We start from the raw sequence: 19,130 nt of genomic DNA on the forward strand, positions 1-19,130 counted from the left end.
ATTCTACTCTCAATCTATTGCTTAAATTATCCATTGCTGCAGAAGGAATGACATTTCCTTTGGCTGAGAAACTAGCTGTATCACACTACATTAGCAGTGATGAGCCTCACCAAGGGCAAAGAGATGGCTGGCTTGCCTGTTTTGGCAGCCCCACTCAGAAGGCACACTGCCAGCACCTGGGGAGATTACTGACAGATTGGCCCAATTGCCACTGCTTTCATGGCAATCTGCATAGGATTACCCGTCACACGTTAAACAGCCCCATTTCAATTCACCAAAACAAATGGTGCCACCAAATCTCCCCACACAATTCCCTGCTTTCAGTAACTTTGCTGGTGCATTTTCTCTGTCCAACCAAACGATGCATGCCCACCAAGCTCTGTAATGATGGATGGAGTCATTAGCATTTTAGTTTCTACACTGAACCTGAGGCCAAAGCATATGGCCTGACAGATGTTCCAGCAATGGGCTCTATTTGATTTGCCATGTAGGTGTCCACTTACACACTGGACTCTCAAGAAAGAATACTCATTTATAAGTTACAGTCCAACCCCTGTTTCAACTCTTTCACATCCTTGAATGTTATAATACGTTCTGATAACAGAACACTCAGAACATGCTTTAGTCTATACTTTGGTTTACAGTGACAATTAAAAATTACTTTTGAACCTAATCAAATGGTTTCAAACAGATAAAATGGACACAAATGCAGGTAAGGTTTGTAGACTATTGCCATCTACAGCTTGATTAGTACTGCCAGTGATTTGGTTATTAGATAAAATGTTTCATATACTCACTTTTTCCTCATTCATGGCTTATGAAGGTAACCTACATACAGTGAACTGGTTAAACCTTAAGTTTTGACAAATGTATATGTACCCATAGACACAAAACCCCAACAAAGCCATATAAGGTTTACATTATCTCAAAAAGTTTTCCTGCTCATTCCCAGTTGATCCTCACCCTCTACAGTCAAATACTATTCTGACTTCTATCATGATAGATTAATATCGTCCATTCTGGAACATAATATAAATAAAGACATACATGACATGCAGTCTTGTGTGTCTCTTGTCTTTCTGAAAACATAACGTTGCTCAGCTTTATATACACTGGTGCATATATCGGTGGTGCATTCTTTCTCATTGATGAGTAGCGTGAATGAACCACAAATTGTTAATTCATTCTCCACTTAATGAGCATTTGGGTTCTTCACATTACTGGTTATATAATGAATAAAGCTGTTATACATGTTCTTCCACAAATCTTTTTGTGAACATGTGCTTTTATTTCTCTTATGTAAATACTTGGAACTACTGTGTCATGTTACTATTTCCTTACATATTCACGTTTTCCTGCCATCACTTTATCTATTATCCATGTTATTGGATTGGGATAAAATAAACAGGACATGACTATAATTTTTAACCCACAAAAATATATAACCTATTTTTGTATCTTTCCTGTGAAAAAATTATCTGATGCCTCTCAGGAATATAACCACCCACTTTTATTATTTTATTTTATTGTACATTAAAATTTCACTTGTGATCTTGTTTCTCATAATCTGGATTTTACCATAAGCCTTTAGTGACGATCCACAAATTCTTTACCACTTGGGGTTTCTCAGGAACACAAAGTAGGCATAGTTCTAAAACTTGTTGCACACATTAAAAAAAGCTATTTATATGGGAAAACTGAAAGTTATAAGCTGTAAAGAAAGTGGTATTCACATCTAGAATGAAAGCAACTTCACTGAGCTTTATGAAAGAAAAGGAATTTGAAAGTTCTCTAGGAGCAACTAAAGATTTTATCCTAATTCCCTTATCCAACGTCAATGAACTGCATAACATACTTTTAAAAATGATGTTCTATAAAGCCCCATGATTTCACCAGATTTATAGCTTGCTGACACTCAGTGGACTTTCAAAAACATTCATCCATATTGCTTCATGCATCAGTAGTTCAGTCAGCATGTACAAGGAGGTTAATTTGGCTTCTATATCTTGTCATTGTTTTCTAAATTGTTGGAGTGAATGACCTACTTCTAAGACTAATATTATAGCTGAGACAGTGCAGGAAAGAACCACATTAAAGACACAGCAAAACCACTATGATATGCCTTATGGATTATCCCAGATTATCTCAGGTAACTCATTGCATCTTCTTTTTGTGCTCCATTTTTTACCTAATTGGTATGTCGTTTTAAACAATAAAATGACTGAAATAGCAATTGTAAGCTAATTTTAAAAATAAAAATAAAATATGAGATCAACAGGATTAAAAAATGGAGAGAAGTTATTTTCTACATGTATTTGTATACATAAGTGAAAGTGAAGTCGCTCAGTCATGTCCGACTCTTTGCAACCCCATGGACTGTAGCCTACCAGGTTACTCTGTCCATGGAATTTTCCAGGCAAAAATACTGGTGTGGGTTGCCATTTCCTTCTCCAGGAGATCTTCCCAACCTAGGGATTGAACCTGGGTCTCCTGCATTGCAGGCAGATGCTTTACCGTCTGAGCCACCAGGAAAGTAAAGAAAGTGAAGTCACTCAGTCGTATCCAACTCTTTGGGACCCCATGCACTATAGTCTACAAGGCTCCTCCGTCCATAGAATTTTCCAGGTAAGAATACTGGAGTGGGTTGCCATTTCCTTCTCCAGGAGATCTTCCTGACCCAGGGATTGAATCTGGGCCTCCTGCATTGTAGGCAGACGCTTTACCGTCTGAGCCACCAAGGGAAGTCCTTGTATACATAAAACTACCTTAAATATCGTATCAATGCTATCACCTCCCAGCGCCACCATGGTTGGAGTTCTCTTTGACTGGAATGGAAAGAGGAAAGAGAAATGAGGAGTGTTTGTAAATCATCGCTTGACTTCCTCATAGAGTTACAGTGGCCTTCTGCACTCAGAATCAGATTTGGAGTTCTTGAAAGGCACAACCAATCTGGTAACATGGACCACAGCCTTGTCTAACTCAACAAAACTATGAGCCATGCCGTGTAGGGCCACCCAAGATGGGCGGGTCATGGTGGAGAGTTCTGACAAAACGTGGTCCACTGGAGAAGGGAATGGCAAACCACTTCAGTATTCTTGCCATAAGAACCTCATGAACAGTATGGAAAAGCAAAAAGATAGGACACTGAAAGACAAACTCCCCAGGTCAGTAGGTGCTAAATATGCTACTGGATATCAGTGGAGAAATAACTCCAGAAAGAACAAAGAGATGGAACCAAAGCAAAAACAACACCCAGTTGTGGATATGACTGGTGATGGGAGCGAAGTTCGATGCTGTAAAGAGCAATACTGCATAGGAACCTGAAATTTTAGGTCTATGAATAAAGGTAAATTGGAAGAGGTCAAACAGGAGATGGCAAGAGTGAAATCAACACTTTAGGAATCAGCAAACTAAAATGGACTGGAATGGGTGAACTTAACTCAGATGGCCGTTATATCTATTATTGTGGGCAAGAATCCCTTAGAAGAAATGGAGTAGCCATCATAGTCAACAAAAGAGTCCGAAATGCAGTATTTGGATGCAATCTCATAAACAATAGAATGATTGCTGTTCGTTTACAGGGCAAACCATTCAGTATCACAGTAATCCAAGTCTATGCCCCAACCAATACTGCTGAAGCTGAAGTTGAACGGTTCTTTGAAGACCTACAAAACCTTCTAGAACTAACATCCAAAAAAGATATCCTTTTCATATAGGGGATTGGAATGCAAAAGTAGGAAGTCAAGAAACACCTGGAGTAACAGGCAAATTTGGCCTTGGAGTACAGAATGAAGGAGGGCAAAGGCTAATAGAGATTTGCCAAGAGAATGCACTGGCCATACCCTCTTCCAACAACACAAAAGAAGACTCTACACATGGACCTCACCAGATGGTCAATACTGAAATCAGATTGATTATATTCTTTGCAGCCAAAGATGGAGAAGCACTACACAGTCAGCAAAAACAAGACCAGGAGCTGACTGTGGCTCAGATCATGAACTCCTTATTGCCAAATTCAGACTTAAATTGAAGAAAGTGATGATAACCACTAGACCATTCAGGTATGACCTAAATCAAATCCCTTATATTTATACAGTGAAAGTAACAAATAAGATTCAAGGGAATAGCTCTGATAGACAGAGTGCCTGAAGAAATATGAACAGAGGTTCGTGACATTGTACAGGAGGCAGTGATAAAGACGATCCCCATGAAAAACAAATGCAAAAAAACCCAAAATGGTTGTCTGAGGAGGCCTTACAAATAGCTATGAAAAGAGAAGGGAAAGGCAAAGGAGAAAAGGAAAGATATACCCATTTGAATGCAGAGTTGCAAAGAACAGCAAGAACTGAACTGAACTGATCATGTATTCATGGCAGTTGTTGTGTATCATTTTTCATTTAAAAGTAGAAAATTGGAAGCTTTTCTAGTTTTTGTTCTTTTACCCCATATTCAAACATTTAACAATTGCAGCTCAATATATTATATGGTATGGGCTTTCTAGGCAGTGCAGTGGAGGCTGTGCTAAGAATCTGCCTGCCAATGTGAGAGATGCAAGAGACATGGGTTCCATCCCTGAGTCGGGAAGATCCCTTGGAGTAGGAGATGGCAACCCACTTCAGTGTTCTTGCCAGGAAATTTCCACGGACAGAGGAACCTGGCAGGCTACAGTCCAGGGGTCACAAAGAGTCAGACATACTGAGCAACAGAGCAAGCACACACGTTACATAATATAGATGATTTGGAGGACACAATAAGTTGATGGCTGACTTTTTTTAACCCTGACCATGACAGGTATACTACAGCTACTCCATTATTCCATTAATTTGCAACAGAATGCAAAGGCCTTTCTTCTGAGTCATTTCAGACATTCATAGCAGTCAGCAGAGACTCTAAGCAGAATTGTTCTCACAGTGATATTTAACTTAAGGCATGGTTTTTTCCCCATGGAGAGAGAAATGGCGACCCACTCCAGTACAATTCCACGGACGGAGGAGCCTCCTAGGCTACAATCCATGCGGTCGCAAAGAATCAGACACAACTGAGCAACTTCAATTTCATTTCCACTGTTTTCCCCATACAAAACTAATAACTTAAAAATTTTACATTGCTTCTTCAAACAACAACAGAAAAACAAATGATTAAGACCATGTTTCAGACTATCAAAAATAATATAAAGACCTGGTTTTCATCTTATGGCTGAAAGTGATTTTGATCTCTATCCACATCTCCTTTTATAGATAACTGAGGCCTGGAAGAGCTTAATGAATTCTCTAAGCACACACGATTAACTGGGTTATAAGAATTAAAGAGTTAGAATTAAGAACTGGGCCTCCCGACCTTAAAAAGTTTTTCTACATCAAGCAAAAATAACTTGACATCTGTTTCTATGTGTTGGGTGTAGATTCACTGTGGAATCAAGTTTCTTCCTCCTTTATTATGATTCTACTACTTTTGCAAAAGATGGATCATTTTTTAAAAAATCATTGGCCACTTTTTGATGCACTTACTCTATACAGATACAGATATCAATTATATGTATACATCTACAATTTTATCTCTACAGTTCAATCTTGTTTATTTGAAAACATTCCTAAACTAGGCAATTCATAATTTTCAATATATCTTAAATACAGAGAATGATTTGAGAGAATAAGTTAAGGTAATTTAACTGGTCTATTATTGAAAAAGGCAGAAAAGCTTTTTCATGAATAAGTATATAAACTACTGTAGAATTGGGCAATGTCAAAATAGACAAGAAATGCACAAATTCACCTTGGAAAATGTAAAGAGAAAGAAGAGAAAAGAGGAAGTCGAATAGAAATCAAACAGTATTTTTATCTTTCATCTTTATTTGAAAAAGGACAAGAAGAAAATTTATTAAAACTATAACGAAATGAGTCAATCTAAAAATTAATAAATGAGAAGTATTTTTACTGCAACCCACTCAGACCAGGAGGGCCAGAAAGTCTTTGTTGCCACAAGGCAACTGGTACAAAGTATACAAAACCCTTTTTATTTCAATGTCACATTAAATCCTGGAGCATAAAACCAGGGGCAGACTACAGAGTTTCTGGTTCTCCAAGACAAGAGTATACAGATCACAATTAAAATCAAATGCCAAGAATACTCCTAACTAAATGAAAAGCAATTAGCAAAATAATTAGAAAATATATCTAAACACATTCTTAACACTATTTAGGCTGAGAGAGAAAGTAAGAAGGATTGTGATTTGATGTTTAGATAATAAAACAGGTTGCACATTATATAGTACACTCTACAGGAAGAATTATCTCATACTTCAGTATCTGTGGGGGAAATTAGCATAATCACAAGGTTAAAAAAAAGGAGAGACTTTATTTCCTTTACACATATTCAGGATGCTATCCTAATACCCACATATCAAATAAATGACAAAAGTGATAATTAGATTTATATGAAATACATCTGTTATTAACATTAGAGTGGATGTGTGAATTGAATGAAAAAACACATTTATAACACCCAGTACAACACCAGGCATTATACTAGGTATGATTTTAATAATTATTTCTTATAATCATTACTCCAACCTCCCGCAACCCTCAACACTAATGTTACCTCAACACTAATGATGACTCACAACACTAATATTACCTCTCTAAAGGTATCATAAAATAAAGCCTGATGTCTATGTTCAAGAAAGTAAGCTAATGATTTTCCTTTTTGGTCTCTACTGACATTCTCAGGAATTTAAAATTCTAACTAATTAAATCCCTTTCCTCATTCTGATGCAAATAGAATTAAATAATAATAACAATAATAAAGGTTCTCAGAGGAAATTACTTACATTCTAGCTTCAAATATTTAGATCAACAATCATCAGTCCTGAGTCCAGCCTCAAGGCTTTAGAACTGCTGCTCTTAGCTCCTCCCACCAATCTCTGCCCCAGGATTGACAGATAACTCTCTGAAGGCATGGCACATTCCTTAGTCACTGTTTTCTCACAGATTCTTTTAAAGTTCTTTATATGCACCATTTACATTTCCCCAACAGGTATGCTAAACTGCTATTCACTATATACCATTTACTGCAAATTTAATATGTGCACAGCAAACATCTTGTCCTCGGGTCTGTGATTAACCCCTACACAAAAAAATCCTGAAAATACTTTAGTTGGCTCTCTTCCAATTCACATTTCCAGAAACATTCCCAAAGGCTTTTTAAAACACTTTTGAAAAAATTTATCAGAGTATGACAGTTCCTACTTAAGGACTATGCTCTTGTAAGCTGAGCTTTCAAAATATTAAATATTAAATTTTAGGTTTTTTTCCCCTATTTTTGAATGACTCTAGAAAAATTGTTTTTACAGTTTGGACATAACATTAGAGAATCATTAGGTTTCACAAGGAACTAACCCAAACACTTATTAATTATACACTGTTATTCATATTCCAAAAATGGATCGGAAATTAATCTGTAGCCAATTAAATTAAACCTACAGAAAAGACAACCTGTCCCACCCATATACTCACTACACTCCATCCTCCCATGACCACCTCACACATACAAGGAAAAATAATTTGTGATTTTTTTTTTAATCAAGTGTACTCTTTAGCTCGGCTGCCAGTGTGGCCTTACCTGCAGCCATAACTTGTTATGCACAGCATCTCTCCCTGTAGCAATACACTGAAAAGTAGCATTCTGTCCTGCATTGACCTCTACGTCCCCCAGACGGAGGAAATGAGGAGATTTATCTGTGAAGGCAAGAAAAAATTATTTTCTTTCACATGAAGAAAACACGCCTTGTTATTTTTTCCCAACAGAGTAATGTTGTTAATACTTTTACAGCTTTGGCCAAGACTAATGTCATATGGAAGTTTTCTCAGTGCTGAAAGACAACGCTGCATCTCTCAGTGTCAGTTCTCTTTAGCTCAGTAGCTCTATTGCGTATTTCACCATAATTGATAGAGCAATTCTATACAGAATGAGCACCCAACAATTACTGCTTGAGGACCCCGGCAGATGGTTGCATACAGGTGACAATAAAAGTTACGTATCAAAGCAAGCAAAAGAGATCAAACAGGCACAAAGCATGGCATAATAGAAAGATATAGTGAAAACATAGAATGATAGCTCAAAACTGGACATATACATGGCCATTGAACTATTAAATCACACTTGAAGCGCTTAACGCTTTCTTTCCCTTTTTTAAAACTTTCAATAACTGCTGCATAATCCTCTGGTACTTCAAAGAACAAGGGACTGTTCTTCCTTCTCTCAAACAGAGTATTAATTTAACTGTTGTTAAATCCACTTCCTATTGCTTTATGGTCCTAAGAAAATTACCTGAAAGAAATATTAGACCAACAAAACACTAATGACTGCAATCAAAATATACATGAGTTACATGACTGTCAAACAAGCATTCTCTTATAATTACCTTTTAAAGCTGAAGTTATGTACGTTTTCAACTGAAAGGAACTATAAACAGGAAAAGCTAATCCTCAGTGAGTAAAGACAGAGCATGGAGGACCATATCACAATGAAACTACTGTTGTGCTCAATTTAAATATTTTTTAAAAATTTGGTTAACTCGTGAAAGTCGTTCTTCAATATCTTCTTTCAAAAGACAAGTAAATGAACAATAGATGGAAACATGGTTCTCATATATGAATGGACTGAAAGAGTTTAGTAAGCCAACTTGAACTTTGAGTGAGATAATTTTGTTCCCCTTTTTCTTAGATTACATCAGATGTATTTGACTACATGTATTTCTTAGGATACACCACAATCATTTAACTCTTGCCTGCTTCATCTTTCCCTAGGGCCTCATCTCAGTAGGTGCTTCAAAAAAGCAATGCTTGCACTAGAACACAAGCTAGAACAGTGTTCATGACTTGGGAACAAAAGACCAGCAGCATTAGTATCTCCTGAGAACAATGAAAACCAAAGGAGGGCCCAGGCAACCTATGATTTTTGCCACATCCTGGTGGCAATTCTGATGCACACCAGAGTTTGACAACCAGTTAGCAGGAGTATTAGCCCTGGCCTCTGGCAATGGCAGCCTTTGTGCATGCTGCTTACAAATTATTAGAGAATTTCCATCAGGAGGATTACTGAACAGATCACCTAGAATTCATGGACCCTAAAAAATGCTGCTGTTGGGAGATATAGCTGAAGTATGAACTGCTTTATGTCTGGCTCTACTGAATGTGTGCAATAATTGTCTTTCAGGGTATGTGATGTAAACACAAATTTAGTTCCCCCGTCTGAAGACCAACTAATGTGCATCTAAGGACACATCAAATGATGTGTAAATAAATTCAGTTTCTTGTTTTGTATGCTTTCTATTGTCTTGTTGTTTATTATGAATTAGCCAGATACTTACTATGACATGAAAAAATTAGTCCTAAATTAAGAATAAGATGAATTAATTCATTTTCTTCATTTCATTCCAAATTTCAACTTAGATCACATAAGTTAATAAAGCTTCTTTTTTATTTTCTTTTCACTGAACTCTGATTTGTTATTCTTTGTTTTCCTAAGCAATTTAATAAAGTCAAAAGATGGAATGAGTCCCTTGATTTTTATTTTCTTCTGTCAAAAATAACATCAACTACATAAATTGAAGATCTAATTAGCTTTGTTAGGAGATTCATGAATGAGGCAACATTTTATCTATCAACTGGAAGACAGATCCAAGGGGTTATACAAATGGAAAGTTTTTACAAGAAGGGTGGGACAAGGGAGCTATTAACAGAAAGAAAAGAAATTATTATTTATTTTTCTTCTTGAAGAAGAAAAGGAACAGCAAGAGTTTTATGATTCAGATCACCTCTTCTTCCTCTGGGGCATAGAGAAGGATCACAGGACAAATTTTCTTACTGGTACTTGACCATAAAATCAAGACAAGTCAATTAGGATTAAGTTTTTGGAAGAGGCTGAAACTGTAATTAGATCAGGTATAAATTTAGGTTTGGTATCATGGAATTTTAGCATGAGTGATACCATTTTGAGACTGTGGTTTTCTTTTGAACATTAATTGAACAATTAAAAGAATCTTTTAACATGTGCACAAGTCTGAAAAACATTTGGTTCAAAAACTCTAGAAATACCTCAGTGATCTTTTTAAACTGAACAGAAAACTAGGAATAACAACAACAAAAGAGATAGCAATGACCAAGGATAAACAATCAACAGTCACTACCAATATAAGACAAGTCTTGAAAGGAGGTAGAAAAATACAATTTTTATCACAACCTACCACAAGGATAACTCAGGACTTGGATGTCATCAATGGCAATATAACCACTTCTCCCTCCTGAGACTTCAGCTTCAAATATTACCTGTCAGGAAGAAACAGAAAACATTTACAACAATCATTTTTAAGGAATTTTCACAGTGAAGGAAGAATAGCTGTAACACACTTAAGAAAATTAAAATTTAATTTTTGTCCTATAAAGATTAAAATGGTGTCTGTACAGGAAAACAAAATATTTTTTGAAGAACAATTAAATTATTGAGGTCAGCAACTCTCAATTTTTTTTAAGCAAATATCATTGATTTCCTGAATGGGCAATATATAGGCAGATATAAAAAATCCATTATCCCTAAATTTTCCCATACTGACTTTTTCCATTTTTTTAATTTATTTCACATACATTGAGCATCAACTTGAAGCAGAATGCTAAACCAGCTAAGATATCAACTGATCTAAGCTTTTAAATACAGTAGCTGAATTTTCAACGAAAGAGGTCATTAGATAGAAATTATGCCAGGTAAGAGCAACCACATAAAATAGAAACCAAATGAACATAATCTGTATGGCTAGTAAAACTCAAGACAGAAGAGAACTAGGCATGGAAGACTTTGAATACCACGGGAGTGAAGACAAGGTGTATATCCTGTAAATGGTTAATCAATTTTAAAATATATATATGTATGTATTAATAAATATTTTAATAAATATATTTTTAAAAATCAGTGTTCAAATATAAGCTCATGTTATAGAATGTTGTTATAGTCAACAATAGAACTTACTTAATAGACTTTCCCTTAACCTTAATAACGTGTGCTGTTACTTCTCAAGAGAAAATAGATTTAGCATGCCATGTTTCAACATTTTATTTTATGATGGGCTCCTTTATTTATGGAGATACATGGGTCATCATAGAAGTATTTTGCAAAATATTTTAGGAAACACATTGGAAATTGATGTTTAAAATAGGAATAAAATACAATCAAATTGGTCTACTAGAAATATATTTGCTTCAAAGTTGAAGGATGGCCCCAAAGAAAGACTGGAAACCAAAAGATTCTAGTAGCAGTGAAAATAGAAAGATGAGATGAAAAAGGAAAGATAAATAATGCTAAGGAAATATTAAAAAATAGAAAATATTAATTCATTAGTTGTAGAGAAATAATAGGACAATTCTGATTTCTGGCTTGGGTCCCTAGGGACTGTACTGCACTATATTGTCTATTGACAAGAAGGAGGAAATTTTCCCTTCTATCCTTCCTGAGCTGTTGTGTCTGGACTAATAATAAAATAGGCACAAGACTGATTAACAAGAGAAAGAGATCAAACTTTAATCGTGTACAGGGAGACCTCATAGAAATGGGACCTAAGAAATGGCCAAAGCAGGGAGCTTTTATGCTTTCTGGACAAAGAAACACTAAATTTGTGGGAAGTGACAGGGCAATGAAACTTTGTGCACGATTAGTGAAGAACCTAAACAGAGTTTGGACCTGGGGCAGTAAATCAGAGGAGTAACATGTTTGTTCACACAGGTTTTTCAGCTTCAAATTCTCTACCTCCGGTGTTAAGGGTGTCTTTCTACACCCGGAGGCAGGGGGTACAGCTTTCACATGAGAGACTCACTCTCTGCTTTCAGGGAGATGGAAAGGACGGTCAGAGTAGCCCTCTTGCATTGGCCATTGTTAAGCAACTTCAATTCAAAATAATCAGTATATCATTAAGGCATAATTGGGGCAGCCTACCCCATATCCCAACATTATCAGTATCCCTAGCTAGAACATGTGATGCAGAAAAAGGTACAGATTTGAGGAAGAAGATAACTAAGTACATTGCAGACATAATAGATTCGCTAAGCCTAAAATGCATATGGAGTAAATGCTTAGGCAATAACTACAGATATATCTCAGAGTGAAGAAATAAAGTTAGAATAAAGTTATAGATTTGAAAGTCATCATCATGGCAGTGAGTAAGCTATAGATTTGAAAGTTAAAGGTGAATAATATGGCATAGGAAGATAAAGAGGAGTAAACCACTGAAATGGAAGGCAATACGACAGCCAGCAGAAGTAAGGTCAGCAAAGTACATTTCAGACCTAACAGTCAAGGAAGGAAGAGAAGGATCAGGAGGTTTCAGGCAGGTCAACACTCCCACCAAAAGGATTAAAAAAAGCCAAATAAATTATAACAACTATAATTTTAAAACATCAGATATCTGCATAGACAACGGCATCCAAAGGGGCACAAATGTTTAAGTACAGGATCTCTCCAGTGTGATGCCAGGATTCTCGTTTCTCATGGGAATATTTGTCAATTCTGGAATCAGGCTGTGGTTCTAGGACAGACTTAAGACCTCTATGGGAGAAAGTGAAAACACGAAGCTTGCAGTAACAGCACAAAAAGAGAACAATAAACTAGAAATTTGAGAGTCTGAATAAACAGATGAGGGCTTCCCAGGTGGCACTAGTGGGACAGAATCTTTCTGCCACTGCAAGAGACTTAAAAGATGTGGGTTCGATCCCTGAATAGGGAAGATTCCCAAGAGAAGGGCATGCAACCCACCCAGTATTCTTGCCTGGAGAACCCCATGAACAGGGGAGGCTGGCTGGCTACAGGCAATAGTGCCACAGAGTCAGACAAGACTGAAGACTTAGCATGCAAGCACAGGTCACGGCAAAAAGCACGAAACACAGGAGAGAGCTCAAGGAAAACTAAAAAAGAATCAATTAAAGTTAGCCATTAACAGTCTTCTGGTAATGTTTGAGAAGATAGTATTACTGAAGTGGAGGGGAATTTTTACTGAGTACTTACTATGCTCAATAGATAAACCTTAGATAATCATGATGGTGTGATCACTGACCTAGAGCCAGACATCCTGGAATGTGAAGTCAAGTGGGCCTTAGAAAGCATCACTATGAACAAAGTTAGTGGAGGTGATGGAATTTCAGTTGAGTTATTTAAATCCTGAAAGATGATGCTGTGAAAGTGCTGCACTCAATCTGCCAGCAAATTTGGAAAACTCAGTACTGGCCACAGGACTGGAAAAGGTCAGTGTTCATTCCAATCCCAAAGAAAGGCAATGCCAAAGAATGTTCAAACTACCACACAATTGCACTCATCTCACACGCTAGTAAAGTAATGCTCAAAATTCTCCAAGTCAGGCTTCAGCAATACATGAACCATGAACTTCCAGACGTTCAAGCTGGTTTTAGAAAAGGCAGAGGAACTAGAGATCAAATTGCCAACATCCGCTGGATCATCGAAAGAGCAAGAGAGTTCCAGAAAAACATCTATTTCTGCTTGATTGACTATGCCAAAGCCTTTGACTGTGTGGATCACAATAAACTGTGGAAAATTCTGAAAGAGATGGGAATACCAGACCACCTGACCTACCTCTTGAGAAACCTATATGCAGGTCAGGAAGCAACAGTTAGAACTGGACATGGAACAACAGACGGGTTCCAAATAGGAAAAGGAGTCTGTCAAGGCTGTATATTGTCACCCTACCTATTTAACTTCTATGTAGAGTACATCATGAGAAATGCTGGGTTGGAAGAAGCACAAGCTGGAATCAAGATTGCCAGGAGAAATATCATTAACCTCAGATATGCAGATGACACCACCCTTATGGCAGAAAATGAGGAACTAAAAAGCCTCTTGATGAAAGTGAAAGAGGAGAGTGGAAAAAGTTGGCTTAAAGCTCAACATTCAGAAAACGAAGATCATGGCATCTGCTCCCATCACTTCATGGGAAATAGATGGGGAAACAGTGGAAACAGTGTCAGACTTTATTTTTGGGGGCTCCAAAATCACTGCAGATGGTGACTGCAGCCATGAAATTAAAGACGCTTACTCCTTGGAAGGAAAGTTATGACCAACCCAGATAGCATATTAAAAAGCAGAGACATTACTTTGCCAACAAATGTCCGTCTAGTCAAGGCTATGGTTTTTCCCGTGGTCATGTATGGATGTGAGAGTTGGACTGTGAAGAAAGCTGAGCGCCGAAGAATTGATGCTTTTGAACTGTGGTGTTGGAGAAGACTCTTGAGAGTCCCTTGGACTGTGAGGAGATCCAACCAGTCCATCCTAAAGGAGATCGGTCCTGGGTGTTCTTTGGAAGGAATGATGCTAAAGCTGAAACTCCAGTACTTTGGCCACCTCATGGGAAGAGTTGACTCATTGGAAAAGACTCTGATGCTGGGAGGGATTGGGGACAGGAGGAGAAGGGGACAACAGAGGATGAGATGGCTGGATGGCATCACCGACTCGATGGACGTGAGTTTGAGTGAACTCCGGGAGTTGGTGATGGACAGGGAGGCCTGGCATGCTGCGATTCATGGGGTCGCAAAGAGTCGGACACAACTGAGTGACTGAACTGAACTGAACTGAACTATACTCGAGACTATTCAAATTGAGCATGTTCATTCATGCTCACATCTACTTTTGTTTCCCTCTTCTCTCTTTACCTCTCTGCACACATACAAATATTATCTTAATTAGAATCACACGAGGTAGATATCACTTTTATCCTCATTTTAAAGAAAAGTTAAGTGGCTGCACCAAAGTCTAACAGCTAACAAGTCTTAGAGCCAAGAATGAACCCAAGCCAACCTCCAGGTTCTAATCTATCAACTTCACTATATTTCCTCTCAAGTCAGAGACACAAACACAGTAGAACATTCCTTTAAATAAGCTTTAAATTTCCTTTAAAAGTCTAATATGTTAAATTTATAAAGTGTCATTTTAAATAGCAAACTAGTCAGGTATTATACTGACTAAATAGCAGTATCACGAGCATGACACCCTTTCCATTCTCATACCATACCAATATCCACCCCAAAGCCAGACAGTGTGACACAGCAGGCTGCATGGATGATTCACCCCCTCTTCAATCACTCCCACCATAAACTGGCTCCTATGCTAATTCTCTTCTACATTAAGTCTGCACTGTATGACTATTAATTTCCCTGGAATAAGCTGAAGTTGTGAAGTCAAAGAGATTTCTGTGGGAAGACAATTGCTTCATGATGAAAGAAGGGCTACTCTATAAAGACAGAAATATATGTGAGTGCATGTGTGAGTGTGTGTGGGTACACAATCTGCATTTCCTGTGAAGGTTTTGATACAACTGTTACGTCATTTTCTAAATATTGGAACAAAGACTTAGCAAGAAACAGAAGAGAGACTCAGAAACTTTAAAAAGTATAATTTGAAGCAGTTGTGGTACAGGTCACATTCTCGGGGATGAGAAAATTTGTTATTGACACCCACTTTTCCTGTATACAAATCACTGAGCAAATCACATAACCTTTTAGAGCCAAGTCTCATTTGGAGATAATGCAGCTTTCATTATAAAGTTCCATGAAGCTTAAATAGTAGCATCTGTAAAAGTACTATATAAATGAAAAGGTAAGATGATACACATTGTTAATAAATGACATTTATATAAGTGTATCCCAGGAAAACAAGCTTTATTTGCTTGAATGGTTGATGGTAGTTTAAGGAAAGGGAAGGAGGGAAGGCACAGAAAGAAAAAATGAGAAAATTATTTCTGGAAAAAAATACATTGTTATGAATAGACTATGCAGCTGAATAATCAGTTCATTATTTCAGTTTTATTACAATTAGCATTAATTAAATTATTTCAATTCTAGGCTTATCTTAGTTTTACTTTCTTGAATTGTTTTACTTCCTTTGCTTCATGTAGGTGATAAGTTTAAACATGTTTACTACATCCCTGAAGAAAAGTTTCTTATCTGTTCATTTAAATTGGGCTTTATTCTGGACAATAAATTTAGGCCTTGATTTAAAATGGAGTGAAAGAATTGGTTCTTTAGTAAAGAAAAAGAAAAAAAAATGTTTCTCTTTTCAGTGACCTCATTTCCCCTGCTAAGTGTTGTCTCTGCCTCATTAACGTGACCAAGAGAAAATTTCTAAGAGCAGATTCCTTTATTGCTAAAGATCTAATCAGCTTTATCACTTCAGCAGAGCCCTTACCTTGTAAGGCTCTCCTGTCCACTCAAGGAAAACCAATCTCAATAGCTTAATTACGCAAAACTTGCTCGGGCTAATGTTCAGGTCAGAGCTAATGCTTGGTGTCAAATAGTCAACGAGGGCTTCCCAGGGGAAGAGAGCAAGGGAAGCCATATCCTATGTCAACCTGAACCCACCCAAGAGGCCAACCTGAGAACAGAATGGAAGGGCTCCGCTTTTCATGCTATTTCCACTCCATTCCATTACCTGAAATACTGAAGGGGATGATTCTAATCAAAATTTTGCTACTCTAGCAACATTCTTGGATTATTAACTAAATAAATGAAGTAAAGTCGAACTGAAGGAGGGGAGAAAATGAAAGAACAAGACTGACATTATCCTTTGGCAAACAATTAATGCAGAAGAAATGCCGCATATAAGGGGAAGCTGAACTCCAAGTAAGGAGACTGGGCTCTAGCTGTTGGTCTGCTATCACATGGAACCCAAGCAATTTATTTAACTGTGTCTTCACAGCCTCAGATCGACAACACTGGCCTTGTCCATATTGAAGTTTCTTATGAATATTGAATGGTTTATGTGAAGTGATTAAATGATATATATATAATGATTAAATGATATACGAAATGCCATGTAAGACAAGGTATTATGGATTCGAGAAATCTAACCCTAAATTGAACTTAATTTTCTTTCAATATTTCACAGTGTTACACTGTACCATTTTTCTAGATTCCACATGTATGCATTAATGCATTAATCTTTGCTCTTCTCTTTCTGACTTGGGCTTCCCAGGTGACTCAGATGGTAAAGTATCTGCCTGTGATGCGGGAGATCCAGGCTTGATCCCTGGGTTGGGAAGATCTCCTGGAGAAGGGAATGGCAACCCACTCCAGTATTCTTGTCTCTGGAATCCTATAGTCAGAGGAGCCTGGTGGGCTATAGTCCATAGGATCGCAAGAGTTGGACACAACTGATTAACACTTTCATTTTCTTTCTGACTTACTTCACCCTGTTTGATAGACTCCAGGTACATCCACATCTCTATAAATGACCCAATTTCATTTATTTTTATGGCTGAGTAATATTCTGTTATATACATGTAGCACATCTTCTTTATCCATTGATCTGTTGATGGACATTTAGGGTGTTTCCATGTGACAGGGATAGAAATGCAGATGTAGAGAACAGATATGTGGACACAGGGGCAAGGAGAAGGTGTGATGAACTGGGAGGTTGGGTTTGACATAATACACTATCATGTATAAAACAGACTGCTAGAGGAAACCTGCTATATAGCACAGGGCACTCAACGTGGTGCTCTGCGATGAACTAGAAGGCTGGGATGGTGGGGGAGGAAAGAGGGAGAGGATATATGTGTACATATAGCTGATTCAGTTCATTTCACAGCAGAAACCAACACAACACTGAAAAGCAGTTATACGCCAATGTTTTTTTAAAGTGTGGGTTCCAAAGTTAGATACATTTCGTTCATATTCTTTAAGTATTAACTTTGCCTTATAGAAAAACAAATGTAAAGTTACTGTGTAACTTCAACTGATATACAATCTAAAGCCATGTTTCTTTTCTTTCAAAACAAAACTGTGACTATCCACCTCAGGGTTAAAGGAGGATTAAATGAGCTAACACACCTGAACCATTTAACAACAGCTCCTGGCACAGGGTCAGTGTTCTAGGTTAAGGAGCACCACTGCCATGACGGGAAAAAACATCTGTAAAGAACACATGTACTAAAATGAAATTTCTTCTCATTATCTCCTCTCTTTTCAAAAAACTTAACTCCCTGTCATGTATTTGGGAGAAAAAAAAAAACCCTTAGGATAAACTAGTATTGTATTCCCATCAGTTCAGTTCAGTTCAGTCGCTCAGTCGTGTCCGACTCTTTGCGACCCCATGAATTGCAGCACGCCCATAAACCTTCTCAAATATGTTTTCTGTGATTTGAATTTTTAAACACTGATTATAGTTAAAGTTTAAAGTAAATTACCCACTCACCTTCAAAGAATAAATGTACCAGAAACAAAACTTAAAGAAATAGAAAATAGGTTGATTTCTATATATCCCTGTCCAAATTTGGATAATGAATAAAACAGTCATTTTAGTCAAGATGACCAAGGCTTCAGGTCTATCTGTATCAGTGCTAGTAAACCATATACATCTACATCTCTGATATGTACATGTGATATGTATATGATATGTATATGTATATGTGAGGCCTCAAAGTCAGAAGCTGTGCTTGACTCAACTTTATGTCCACAGAGCTTATTCACAGTATCTGGCACATAACAGACATTCACAAATGCTAGCTGAATAACAACAGTAACAAATTATATATAGACAGTGGCTCACACAGTAAAGAATCTGCCTGCAATGCTAGAGACCTGGGTTGGATCCCTGGGTTGGGAAGATCCTCTGGAGAAGGGCATGGCAACCCACTTCGGTACTCTTGCCAGGAGAATTCCATGGACAGAGGGGCCTGGCAGATTACAGTCCCTGGGGTTGCAAAGAGTCAGACACAACTAAGCAATAAACACAGCATATACATACACACAATGTATGAAATACATGAACAAAAGTATGTTAACATCATTAAATATAATTGACTTCTCTTTTTTTCTCATGTGAAGCCTAAGCATTGGATTCTCAAGGATCCATTCCAGGCTACCTTCTCCATTTTTGCCTTACAGTTCACCCTGATAGGACAAAGGAAGATAAGCCTATAAAAATGAAAGAGGAAATTGAGGAAAAAATAAAATGCATAAAAATATAAAAGAGAAATGGTATCACAAAAGCCAATAAGACAATATTTGAAGGGGAGATTTCAGGACCAAATGCTGATCAAGCACTAAGACAGAGATTAAAAATACCTTCATGCATATTTTATAACT

The 19,130-nt window shown here is 37.3% G+C and overlaps 1 protein-coding gene across 6 annotated transcripts in view; it reads right to left on the minus strand.

Moving 5' to 3' along the window:
* The window catches only part of PTPRK (protein tyrosine phosphatase receptor type K), a 616,741-nt gene that overhangs the window by 289,650 nt on the left and 307,961 nt on the right, over nucleotides 1-19,130 (minus strand). For all 6 annotated transcript variants that reach the window (XM_061427930.1, XM_061427929.1, XM_061427931.1 and 3 more), the window contains exons 4-5: nucleotides 10,244-10,325; nucleotides 7,618-7,733 (exon numbers count right to left, since the gene is read on the minus strand). In XM_061427930.1, the coding sequence (XP_061283914.1) occupies nucleotides 7,618-7,733; nucleotides 10,244-10,325 (198 nt within the window). The remainder of the gene's footprint in view (nucleotides 1-7,617; nucleotides 7,734-10,243; nucleotides 10,326-19,130) is intronic.

This window comes from Bos javanicus, chromosome 9, assembly GCF_032452875.1.
Source record: "Bos javanicus breed banteng chromosome 9, ARS-OSU_banteng_1.0, whole genome shotgun sequence".
In the NCBI taxonomy this organism is placed as follows: domain Eukaryota; kingdom Metazoa; phylum Chordata; class Mammalia; order Artiodactyla; family Bovidae; genus Bos; species Bos javanicus.